Source organism: Geotrypetes seraphini, chromosome 6, assembly GCF_902459505.1.
Source record: "Geotrypetes seraphini chromosome 6, aGeoSer1.1, whole genome shotgun sequence".
Taxonomy (NCBI): domain Eukaryota; kingdom Metazoa; phylum Chordata; class Amphibia; order Gymnophiona; family Dermophiidae; genus Geotrypetes; species Geotrypetes seraphini.
Genome location: NC_047089.1, coordinates 178,793,289 through 178,805,895, shown reverse-complemented (window position 1 = coordinate 178,805,895; position 12,607 = coordinate 178,793,289). Strand labels below are relative to the sequence as shown.

Here is a 12,607-nt window from a genome sequence, read left to right as displayed (position 1 = left end):
TGGGATGAATGCTGGTGGTAGTCAGTCAAAGCATTGCCCACTGGTGGCTGATTGTAATGGAGTATCTTAGTAGTATGTGTGTTATTTTGCTGATGAAGCAAGCATATGTCTTTTCAGTGAATTCAATGAGCAGCTGAAAGGTTTTCAGTAACATTCTGAGGCTTTTTCCTCTGCTAAATGCTTAATATCTATGACATTTTATATATAGATTTAAAATATGGTGGTTTAAATGTGCATTTCAACACAGTGACATGTGCTATGTCCATTTTGTAACAATATTTTTATTGAATTTCATCAAGTAGCTTATACAAATGAAAGCTAATTAAAGTGCTGTGTGCATTTTGGTTGACTGAATAAGTTGTGTGATATCCTCCGACCCCCATGGATGAAATTAACAAAATACAGTAAATTGCTTTCACAAATTATTACAGGTTTTCACTTTCTTGTATCAATACAGTCTGTACAGTTCTTTAGATAAAAGTGTTTATACATATAATACATGTTTTAGGTGATTTTGTTGTTGAGGTTGTGCCCTAAAGAATATTGGAGATCTTTCAGAGTCCTTGGAATATTAATGAGTAGGACATAAGCAGCATTCACCACGATCATCTGTTACAGAGAAACAGAAATTAGTCTTGTTTCAGTCTCTAGACTTGGACAGGTCTCCCACAGTGACATGCCCCTCCTATTCCATCACAAAAGTGGTAGTAAAAGCTTTTAAAAAATACCCTCAGCAGAGGAAACTTAGGAACAACATCACAATCTCACAGAAGCAACACGAGGGATTCGGAACACATCCTCTTCTTCAGGATAATGAAATCTGGACATCAAAATGAAGGAGAAGGAGAAATATAAAGAGGGAAGAAAAAAAGGAAGGAATGGAAAATAGGAGAAAATGTAAAGAGGGAAAGGGTGGCAAGGGAATCAGAAAAACAGAAAGTAGAAAGACAAATGGGGAGGGTATAAATGGAAAGAAAAGTATATATAAAGAGAGAGAGAGTGATAGTGAAATGAGAGTAAGAGGGATACCAAAATACAGAAAAGGAGAGGGAGAAAGATGTGAGAGAGAGCGCAGGAAAGAAGCACATATAGAAAGAAAAAAAAGGAAAAGAAATACAGGGAAACATCGAATGAATGGGAAACAGAAATAAAAATAGAAAAGTAAATACAGATGGATAGAAAGAAAAATTGGAATGCAAAGGAAGTCAGATGAGGAGGTAAAGGTATACAAGGAAGTGAGCAGGAGACAAGCAAGGCGGCACAATGACAATAAAAAAGAGGAAGGAATGAAGGAGAAAAGATTGATGGGGAAAGACACAGGGAAATGGAGAGGTGGGTATCAGGAAATGGGGGTAAAATAAAGGGAATAAAAGGAGGGAATGAGCGATAGAAGAGGAGACAACAGAAAATGGGTAGATTTGACAGAGAGCAAGGTAGGAGAAAGAGAAAATGAAAAGGAGGAGGGAAGAAAGACCATGGGATGAGAAAACAGGATAAATAGTATTTAATGGAAGATCATTAATTATACACACCTCTAACCCTTCACGCCTCACATCATTGAAAATTTTATTGAATTGTGATTCAAATCTAATACTTGAAGAATATCTTTTGGTACTTTTCTTGCTTGATTTACAGTTTTATGCAGTCAGTCTCTGCTAAGAGCTACAAAACTTATATTCACTGATGGGGCATTTTATTTTAGATGAAAGCAAATTGCATAAACCTAGTCCTTCTCACATTCCTCCAGTATGTACCTCAGGCCCCACAGCCTCTAAGCCACCAAAACATTTCCTTGTTCTTGTTATTGCTCATTGTCTGTTGAAACCAATGTGCTGGTCCTAATATTTTTTTGCAGTATACAGTATGTGAATCAAAGTTGTGCATCTCAAGAGAAGCAGGGAAATAGTTTTGCTATGATAATCTCTAATATAGAAAGATATTATGAAAGTGTTTTTCCTTTAAATTCATGTGGTTCAGCAGTGTTAACAAATTGGAGGCTGATACTGTTCTGATTTTGTTTCATTGTTATCAGAGAATGACACGGGGAAAAAATCTGTCCCCGTCACCGCCCCGTCCCCGTCCCACCATCCTCTGCACCGCCCCGTCACCGCCGTTCCCTTCACCGCCCCGTCACCGCCACCACCATCACTTTCACCGCCCCGTCACCGCCACTGCCATCCCATTCACCGCCCCGTCACCGTCACCGCAGCATGCATAAAAGCCTCAAACAGGTATGATTTTATATACTTATCTTTATTAAAGTATTCCCATGGGTTACATACTGAACATGTGCTGGATTCCTCCATTCTTGCAGCACATGTTCAGGAATAGGATTCAGTAACCCATGGGAATGGACACAGCACACTACTACACTAGTACTCAGATTAAAAAAAAAAAAAGAACCAGCTCCCAGCTCAGCCAGACTCCTGTCTCCAACCGGTCAAAGAATCCCCCCACCCACTCCTGCCGCCGCCGCTGCCAACCCTGGGCAGGCAAGTAGTAGGAAAGTGTGCACCTTACCTCTACTTGTAGCGCTGAAGTTTTCAATGAAATTTCAGCTCCTCCAAGTCTGAAGCAGTGACTCCTCTCCAATCCAGGCAGCGACTCCAAAAAAAATTCTGAGCTTGCCTCTCAGCTCCGAAATCCCCCGATTTCCAATCGCTACTGCAACCCATTAAATATCATGTGTGGCAGTAGCGATTGGTCCTCTTCTTGAGCAGGAAAGAACTGACTAATGAGGAGCCAGAATATTGAAGGGGGCGGAGTCAGGCAACGTGCAAGTTGGGTGGAGAGAGATGAGTTGGAGGAGACCACATGGCCGACAAGCATGGCCGCCGGAAAAAAATCAGACACCTGTCCCGAAGTGAACCGAACACACGGTGAAGACCTGGTAAATCGCAGTATGTAGAAGGGGATACATTTGCCTGCGGGGACAAATCTTTTCACCGTTTTTGCGGGCAGTGAAAACTTTTGTTCCCGTGTCTGCAGTGATTTGGCTATGGAGTCTCCATAGCCCGCAGCCAAACCGCAGCCACGCCGCGGTTCCCCGCGGGGATCGCTCCCCGTGTCATTCTCTAATTGTTATCTAAGGACTTGTGGACCTGCCTTTCTTAGTGAAACTGGATATATAAGTTTAATGGGGCAAATCCAGAATTAAATCAGCCTGTCAGATTGACCTGGATAGAGTGAAAACCCATAGCTAAGCAGCAGTCTGGGTTCAGCTGCAGAGCTAAGAGGATCTTGGCCTGTGGGGAAAAATTCAGAGCTTCAAGTCTGTTCCTTGTTTGTTCTTTTTTAAAAAATTTATTTAATGAAAATTGATATCCCACCAATCCAAAAGACCAATTCTCAAGGGATCACCATTCAAAAACAGAGTTACAGCATACTCATGTGGCAATGAAAACATACAATTTTTACAGTATTAGACAAAACCCCCTGAATTCTATATTTGGTGCCTAAACTTAAATGTAGAGAATGACACGGGGAAAAATTTGTCCCCATCACACACCATCCCACGAACACCATCCCTGTCCCCGCCCATCCCCGCGACCACTGTCCCCACTCCGTCCTGCAATCAGTGTCCCTGCCCAATCCCCACGACCACTGTCCCTGTCCTGTCCCCGCAGCATCCATACAAGCTTCAGTACTGCAATATTTAGCTTATTCCTTCCTTATAAATCAAAATTCTGGCTGCTGAACTAGAGAAAGAGATGTTCAGCTGGCAGGGCTTTGTTTATAAATTTTTATCAACACAACTAATATACTACTTTATCCTAAAGCAAAAATAAATAAATAAATAAATAAATAAATAGAAATTTTTTTTTTCTACCTTTGTTGTCTGGTTTCTGCTTTCCTCATCTTCTCCTCATTCAATTTCTTCCATCCACTGTCTGCCTTCTCTCTGCATCTTTCATTTGCTCTGTTACTGTGCCTCTCCCTTCCATCCCTCCCTCCACACCCCCCTAATTGGTCTGGCACCCATCTTCTTCCCTCCGCTCCCCCAACACTCTGGCATTTCTGTCTTCTTCCCTTTCAGCTTCTTCTTCCCACTCTCTGTTCCCCATTTCCTTTCAGCGTCTTCTCCCCACTCTGTTCCCCATTTTCCTTTAGTGTCTTCTCCCCACTTGGTCTTCCACATTTCCCTTCAGCATCTTCTTCCTACACTGTCTTTCACATTTCCCTTCAGCATCTGTTCCTCTCCACCCTCCTTCAGCGTCTGTTCCTTTTCACCGCCATTCAGCCCCCCTCGCACGGTCCAACCATCTCCCTCCCTCCCTCTTACCTTTGTGGTGCGTTACAATGTGCAAGCCACCAGAGCCTGCCTGAAGTTGCGGGCGTCTGCGGGCGGAAGCTTCTTCTCTGTCGCAACCCTCCAATAATAATCCCAATGTCACAGGATAGTTTTAATGGATCTTAAGACAGCCAGTCTAAGTATATTACTCAAAATCCAGCTCAAATCCTCATTGATCCGATATTCATTTTATATCAATTTTATCAATATTTGTTCAGTGCAAGTAGATACTACTAATTAAGAGCAAATTTGTACTAGACTCATATTCTAAATTTGTTTCTCATTTTGTTCAACTTATCTTTCAGTTGTGAAAATGTTGATCACTTTTTTTTTTTTATTTTTACGCTAATTCCCAATTGTATATTACACCATAGTAGTGGTTGAAAATTTCACTTTACAGTAATCCACATCAAATTTCATCTCCCATTTATAGCTGTAACAGGTGAAGTACAACTAAAAGGAGACATTACTATGCTAGATGTTAATTGGGATATCCCTATTGCAGGATCTCCTAGAAGTAGGGAGATCCTGGATTCTCTACAAGGAGAACTGTTCCAGCAGTTGATAATAGAACCCACGCACGATGGGTCCATACAGATCTTAGTGCTTACGAACAGGGAAAGTGCTTCTGATGTTACAGTGGGTGATCATTTGGCATCCAGTGATCACTGCATGGTGTGGTTTAATATTAAGACAGGTGTAGAGTGAGCTCATTCAACAGTGAGGGTTTAAACTAAAAAAAAAACCAACCCAACCTAACTTTGTTCAGATAGGGGATTATGTCAAGGAATTGTTGTCTGGATGGGTACATCTGGAAGAAGTAGGAAAGCAGTAGGCAAAACTGAAAAGAGCAACAGACCATTTTGTATGAAAAGTAATTAAAAGTAAAAGGAAAAGAAAGCTGCTTTGGTTCTCAAAAGTAGTATCTGATAACGTAAAGAAAAAGAGATTAACTTTCATAAATTACAAAAGATTGCAGAAAGAAGGCAGGCAAAAATATCTGGAAAAGTTAAGAAAGGCTAGTTGAGTAGTCAGGAAAGCAAAGATATATTAGTGATAGGAGGATGTGTAAAAGTGGCATTGTGAGACTCAAAGGTGAAGAGGAGGAATATGTAGAAGCTGTTACAGATAAGACTGAAATGCTTAACAAATATTTCTGTTCTGTGTACAGAGCTGAAGTGCGGGGAGCAGGGCCACAGAAAACAAAAGGAAATAGGGCTGGAGGTGTTGTAGACTCTGATTGATTTTCAGAGGATTGTGTTTGTGGGAGCTCACTAAAGGTGGATAAAGCGATGGAGCTGGATTGTATACATTCATGGGTACTGAGGGAACCTAGAGAAGTTCTGGCATCTCTGCTAGCTGACCTTTTCAATGCTTCTCTACAGTTGGGAGTGGTACTGGAGGATTAGAAAAGGGTGGATGTGATCCCTCTCCACAAAAGTGGAAGAATTAGGGAACTATAGGCCGGTAAGTCTGACATCTGTGGTAAGTAATGAATGGAAACACTTTTAAAACAGAGAATAGTGCAGTGTCTGGAATCCAGTAGATTACAGGACCGAGGCAACATGGATTCACTAGAGGCAGGTCTAATCAGACATATCTGATCAATTTCTTTGACTGGGTGACCAGATAATTGGATAGAGGGAGAGCGCTAGATATGGTATATTTAGATTTTAGCAAAGCCTTTGATAGAGTTTCACACAAGCTTCTAATAAATAAACTGAGTACCCTCGGAATGAGCCCTGAAGTGACGGACTGGGTCAGGAACTGGTTGAGTGGAAGGCAACAGGGGGTAGTGGTCAATGGTGTACTTCAAGGTTCAGTTCTTGGGCCTGTTCTTTTAAACATTTTTAGAAGCGATATTGCTGAAGGGCAAGCTGATAAGATTTGCCTCTTTGTGGTTGATACCACAATCTGCAAGAGTGGACACCCCTGATGGTGTGAAAACATGGTCTGAAGCTTGAGGAATGGTCTGAAATTTGGCAGCTAAGATTAAATGCTAAGAAAAGCAAGGTCATGCATTTGGGCTGCAAAAACTCAAGGGAATGATACAGTTTGGGGGGGGGGGGGTGAAGATCTCTTGTGTACTTAGGAGCAGGACTTGGATGTGATAGTATGTGTTGATCTTAAAGTGATCAAAGGTTGAAAAGGTAACAGCGAAAGCCAGAAGGATGCTTGGGACATCGGGAGAGGAATGATCAGTATTGATGCCCCTGTTTAAGACTTTGGTGACACCTTATTTAGAATATTGTGTATAATTCTGGAGACTGCACTTTCAAAAAGTTATAGACAGGATGGAATTGGTCCAGAGGAAGGCTATTAAAATGGTCGTTGGTTTATGTTATGGGGAGAGACTTGAAGTTCTCAATATGTGGATGAAAGGTGGGAGAGAGAAGATATGATAGAGATGTTTAAATACTCATGTGGCTTAAATAAGCATGAGGTGAGTCTCAGTTGGAAGGAAACTCCAGAATGAGAAGGCATAGGATGAAATTAAGAGGTGATAGGCTCAGGAGTAATCTAAGGAAATACTTTTTTACAGAAAGGGTGGTAGATGCATGGAATAGTATCTCACTAGAGGTGGTGGAGACAAAGACTTTCTGAATTCAAGAAAGCGTGGGACAGGCATGTGGGATCTCTTAGGGAGAGGAGGAGATAGTGGATTCTGCAGATGGGCAGACTGGATGGGCCATTTGGTCTTTTTCTGCTGTCATGTTTCTATGTGCCCTCTTCCCCAGTCTGGCAAGGTCCTTCTAGAGTGCCTCATGGTCTTCTTGTGTTTTAACAACTTTAAATAATTCTGTGTGATCTGCAAATCGAATCAACCCATTCATCGCTACTTTTTCCAGATCATTTAGATAAATATTAAACAGTGCTGGTCCAAGTATAAGTCCCTGGTACTCCACAAATAACATCTATTCACTGTGAAAATTGACTATTTAGTCCAACCCTTTTTCTGTCTTTTAACCATTTATCAAATCATAGATATTTTTCCTATCACCCGACTCTTTAATTTCCTTAGGTGTCTCTTATGACAGACTGAATCAAACACTTTCTGCAAATCCAAATAATAGATTAGTTAATGTTTATCTCTTTGTTTATTTATATCTTAAAAAAAAAAAAATTCTAATAGATTGTTAGGACATAATTTCCCTTAACTATATCTAGGTTGATGTTTCCATATTAAGGGCTAGATTTATGATAATTTGCTGCCACTGGTTTTATATATGGGGTGCACATATACAATTTTTACATACTGTATACCTGTGAGACTTTATGATTGGGTGATTTATCAAGGTGTGGTAAAGTTTTGCCCTTTACTGCACCTTGAAGCCCTGTAGGTTTCCACAACCTGTGCTATCCTAGTACCACAGGTTGCTGAATCCCATCTTTTAGGAACAACACTGCTTAAGAGCCACCTTGCAAGCAGCGTTATTCCTGTGGCCCAGGAGCATCCTCCACCCCTGACCCAACCCTCTGATGTAGGCCTCCCTCTAGTGGCTACCTCGCAGATCAGTGATGGTCCAGGAGAGCATCAGCCAGGAGCGTTGCCAAATCATTCCTAGCCATTCTGGTGCCAAACTCAAAATGGCACCCCTAGTCTTCATGATTACTTTATATGAAAATATGACCCCTAGTGGTGATCATGCAAGATTGCTGCTAGGGGTGCCATTTTGAGGTCAGCATTGGTGTGGCCAAGAGTGATTGGGCATTAATGACATTAGAGCATGCTAAAAGGATAGCCATCTTTAATTAATCAAGCCCTAAGTCATGTCTATCCATACTTGTGTTAGGTTTCACACTTTAGGAAACATTAAAGACAACTAGAAAGCTGTAGAGACAAACATATAAATTAATCAAAGGGACAGAGGTGCTACTGTATAAATACACACTCTCATTAAATGTTGGCTGAGAGGCAACATAATTACATGCTAGAAATACATGAAAAAGTCACATGTGATCTTATAGTGTGATCAATATTAATCGGTCTTTGACCAGGAATGGCTCCTGCCTTGCTAAACAGCACTAAGCCAGCTAACCATCGATATTCAGTGGAAGATAGCAGGTATGTTGGCTTGGCAGGATATGTGAAATACTGGCAGGATATGTGAAATACAGGCTGAACTTAGCCTGGAAATTCAATTTTATCATTTCCAAAGGTATAATGGTGCAGAATATGTATGGCGGAACTCTTTTTTAATCCCACAGCTCCCCATTCGTTACATTATTTCTCACCTTAATATCTCCAGTGGTCGGAAGTACTTGACTGTTTTGATGGAAAGGATGGTATTGGGAATGAGGAAGATTGTGCACCATCCCAAGCAGAACCAGAAAGCATTCTGAAAGCAGTAAGAAAGAGAGGGGGGGTGGGGAGAGAGAGAAAGAGATGGGCTATTTTATTATGCATTAGTGCTGAATAGTTTGGATGCTTGATACTCTTTCATAAATTAGGTCCTATCATCTTGCACTTTAACTTATGGCCTCCCAAAGTCCCAACATTTTAAATGTTAATATGCTCAAGCTTCCACTGTTTTGCAATACAAAAGTTATCATTACATTATTCCAATCCTCAGAGAACTTTGTTGGCCTCCTAATTCATTTTAGGTCTGGCACAAAATTGCTGCATCGGTCTTTTAGTTCCTCTGTACGGCTGTTCCAGCAATCTTACAGATCTTGCTTGCTGTTCTCTATTGGCCATGCTTTATTGCAGCCATGTTTAAAAGTGGAGCTTTTCCTTCAAAGGCGGGAAGTAGCACAAATTTGAAACTGGTGAGCAGTAGTGCCAATCGTTAAGGTGTCAACCCTAGCTACCATTTGCTAGTACATTTGCCATATGTATATATTCATTAAAAAAAAATCTAAAAAGCGAGAAGTAAAAACATATTTTTCTTTAACTCATTATTAAAAAAACTTTTACTTCTGATAGATTTTTTTTGTAGTTATAATTATTGATGAGAGATAATACATATTGTATTGTAAATATCTCCCCCTTTAGCGCAGGGAGCCATGCTGAATGCTTCGCGTTGCTCCCGATGCTCATAGAGTTCCTATGAGCATTGGGAGCAGTGCGGAGCATTCAGCGTGGCTCCCTGCATTAATAACTGCTATCGTGGTTTAGTAAAAAAGGGGGGGGGGGGAGTATGTTTGGTAATTTTACAGTAAACTAAAGGCTATCAGATCAGAAGCCTGGTGGTCATTTGAGGATTTCTGTAACAGTGCTGCTGAACATGTGGCACTGGGGGACAAGGGCTGACCAGGAGCTGTGTTAAAGTACCGTATCTGCATATATTTACAGAATATCTGCAAATATTGTTCCAGAGATGCCATGTTTCCCAGTTTTACGCTGGAGATTTTGGGGGTGGCCTTGATTTCTGATTACCCTATATTATGGGTAGGATCAGGCATTAAAAATCCCACACTGCTTTGGGATGTAAATTCAAAACCAGGACTGGTCAAAAAAGTCTCCAGCCTGGAACGTATCTGTTGTTCTTTTCAATATGTTGTGTTATTATGGTGCATTGTTTTGATTTTTCCAGGCACATAATTCCCTAGAGTGTGTTTAGTGTGCATATTACTACCAGTAACAGAGGCACTAGCAGGGAGGCAGCTGCTGCAGCCACATCATTGTCACACAGTGAAGGGCTCCTTCCCTGCAGTGTTCGAAAGTGCTCCCACTGTCCCTTTATTGCTCTCTCACACCAAAGATTTTAACTTGCCTTGCCTCATTCTCCCTTGCCTTGCCCCAGCCCTGCCTCACTTTAGCCTTCCCAAATATCTGAGTCATTGACTACAGAAGTGTAGCTGGACCTCAGTTTTTTAGGTGGGCCTTGGGGTGGACTGGGTGGGTCTAATGCATGCATTGCCACTCTGCTCCCCAACCCTGCCCCGCTCCCCAGCCTGAGGCCCCACCAGCAGAAGAGTCCTTTCTGGATGAGTCCCAAGAAGACTCATCCTCCTGGAAGTCAGCAGCGTGTTTCTGTCTGCAGACACTAGCGCTCCCCCCTCCCACCGGCACATGCTCAGTTCAACTACATCCCTCATGCATGCATGCAAAGGGGAGAGGCCCCCAAAAGTGAACTGAGCATGTGCGGGGAGGGAAGGAGGGGAAGTGTCAGCGTTGGCAGCTAGAAACATGCTGCTGACTGCTGGGAGATTGAGTCTGTGGGGAACTCCAGCTGGTGGGGGGTCGAGGATCCCTGTCAGCCACACTAACAATGAATGTGAAGATTTAGACTCTGAACTAATTTTCTTACCCAGGGATCAGTGATACGATCACAGAGAATGACTCGAACATTATCCACTGTAATGGCAACTGGCCAGCAAGAAGCAACATGCTGCATAATCTATGAGAAATGAGAGGGAAAGGTTTTAGTAAAAGGCGTTCAATTCTTTATTTTGCCACAGGATGTCACCATTTGATCAAAAATTCCATAAGGATATTGCTACCAAACCCTGTTAAAGAATGTACAAAAGCCTAAAGGAAAGTATTGCATTTGCTAAGAATTGAACCTGTGTTAGTATGTTGGACCATAGCCTTGCTCGATATTCAATATCATTAACATATAGGGTGATTTTCAAAAGCCATTTGCTTAGGTAAATATCAATTTGCTTAGTTGAAAATAATCTTTCTGAAACTTGCCCACCCTCTGTCCCCCTAATTCTATAAACTTGCACATGATGTTATGGAATACTGTTACATGCATAACTTAATATAATAATAATAATAACAACAATTTATATACCGCAGGACCATGAAGTTCTTTGCGGTTTACAATGATTAAAGATGTTACAGATTGAGTGCAATAAACAAAGTTCAGAATTAGTGATTAACAGTTCTAAAGATCATTTGTTGAGGACTAAGATTGTATAGGTTGGTTTCCTAAGTATTTCAGGAACAGATGTGTTTTTAGGCGTTTCCTGAATTTCCTATAAATAGTAGGCACGAGCAGTTGTTCTAGATCTTTACCCCATAATGCTGCTTGATGTGAGAAAAGATGTTGGTGATGACTTTTAAATTTACAACCTCTAACTGGTGGAGAAACAAAGTTCAGGTGTGAGCTTCGCCTATGTTTGTTGGTTGTGAAAGAGAAAAGGTCTGTTATATATTTAGGGGCTAAGCCGTAAAGTACTTTGAAGCAAAAACAACCAAACTTGAATTTCACACATGCCTCCATTGGCAGCTAGTGTAGAAGTCGATAGGAAGGTGTTACGTGATCAAACTTCTTCAGTCCACAAAGTAGTCTAACCGCTGTATTTTGTACAAGTTGCAATCGCCGCATATTCTTCTGGGGGAGTGCCAAGTAGGCGATGTTACAATAATCAAGTAGACTCAGTATAAGGGATTGTACCAGAATTCTAAATGATGAGACATCAAAGTAAGCTCTGATGGACTGAAGCTTCCAGAGGGTGAGAAAGATTTTTCTAATCAAGGAGTCTACCTGGTCTTTCATGGTCAGGCTCTGGTCCAGTGTTACTCCCAATACCTTCATAGTGGGTTGAATGGGATAACTAAGATTATTGATGCACATTGATGCTTTAGTGTCAAGTGGTTGTGGCGATGCTATAAAAAATTTTGTTTTCTCTGAGTTTAGTTTTAGTCTGAATTCAGTCATCCATTGCTCCATCCGATTTAGTACTTCTGTTGCTTTGGGGGTGACTTCTGAGACAGATTTAGTGAATGGGATAATTATCCTGAAGTCATCAGCATAGCTAAATAGTTTTATCCCCAGCTGGGACAATTGCACACCCAATGAGGACATGTAAACATTGAAGAGCAAAGGGGATAATGGTGACCCCTGTGGCACGCCAGATGGATTGCTCCATGTGTCAGAGAGATCGTACTTACTTGCTAATTGGCATTAATGACTAGTTATCGGTTATAATTAATGTTAATTGGCACTAATTAGTTATACGCCTAACTGTGCACAGTCCTCATTCTGAAAACTGTAAATGCAAAATCCATAGCATGCAACTGCAAGGTTGGTGTGGACCTGGGTCTTGCACAGGTTATAGAAAGCTAAGGTTACCATCTAACTGCCTAAAGTTAGACACAAGTGTGTACACTAGCCATTTTGCACCTAAAGTTAGGTTTATAACTGCAGACTTATGCTAGTATTCTAGATTGACAATTGCATACACAATTGTTATACAGTTTGTGCTTAGTGCATCTCATCCCGACCCCTTACAAAATTATCCCCTATGTGACTAGAAATACTATATGTGTCTTCTAAATGTTGCACACAACCCCCATTGGTGGAGACATTCCCAAGAGCAGAGTTAAGTCAGGTGAGACAACAGTAGGTGAGCGGATCATTC

General features: G+C 41.3%; 1 protein-coding gene across 1 annotated transcript in view; it reads right to left on the bottom strand.

The window, feature by feature from the left end:
• Positions 1-340: 340 nt before the first annotated feature.
• Positions 341-12,607, bottom strand: part of PROM2 (prominin 2) — a 159,283-nt gene continuing 147,016 nt past the window's right edge. The window contains exons 20-22 of the mRNA XM_033950017.1: positions 10,546-10,635; positions 8,528-8,631; positions 341-820 (exon numbers count right to left, since the gene is read on the bottom strand). Coding sequence (XP_033805908.1) covers positions 757-820; positions 8,528-8,631; positions 10,546-10,635 — 258 coding nt within the window. The 3' untranslated portion in view covers positions 341-756. The remainder of the gene's footprint in view (positions 821-8,527; positions 8,632-10,545; positions 10,636-12,607) is intronic.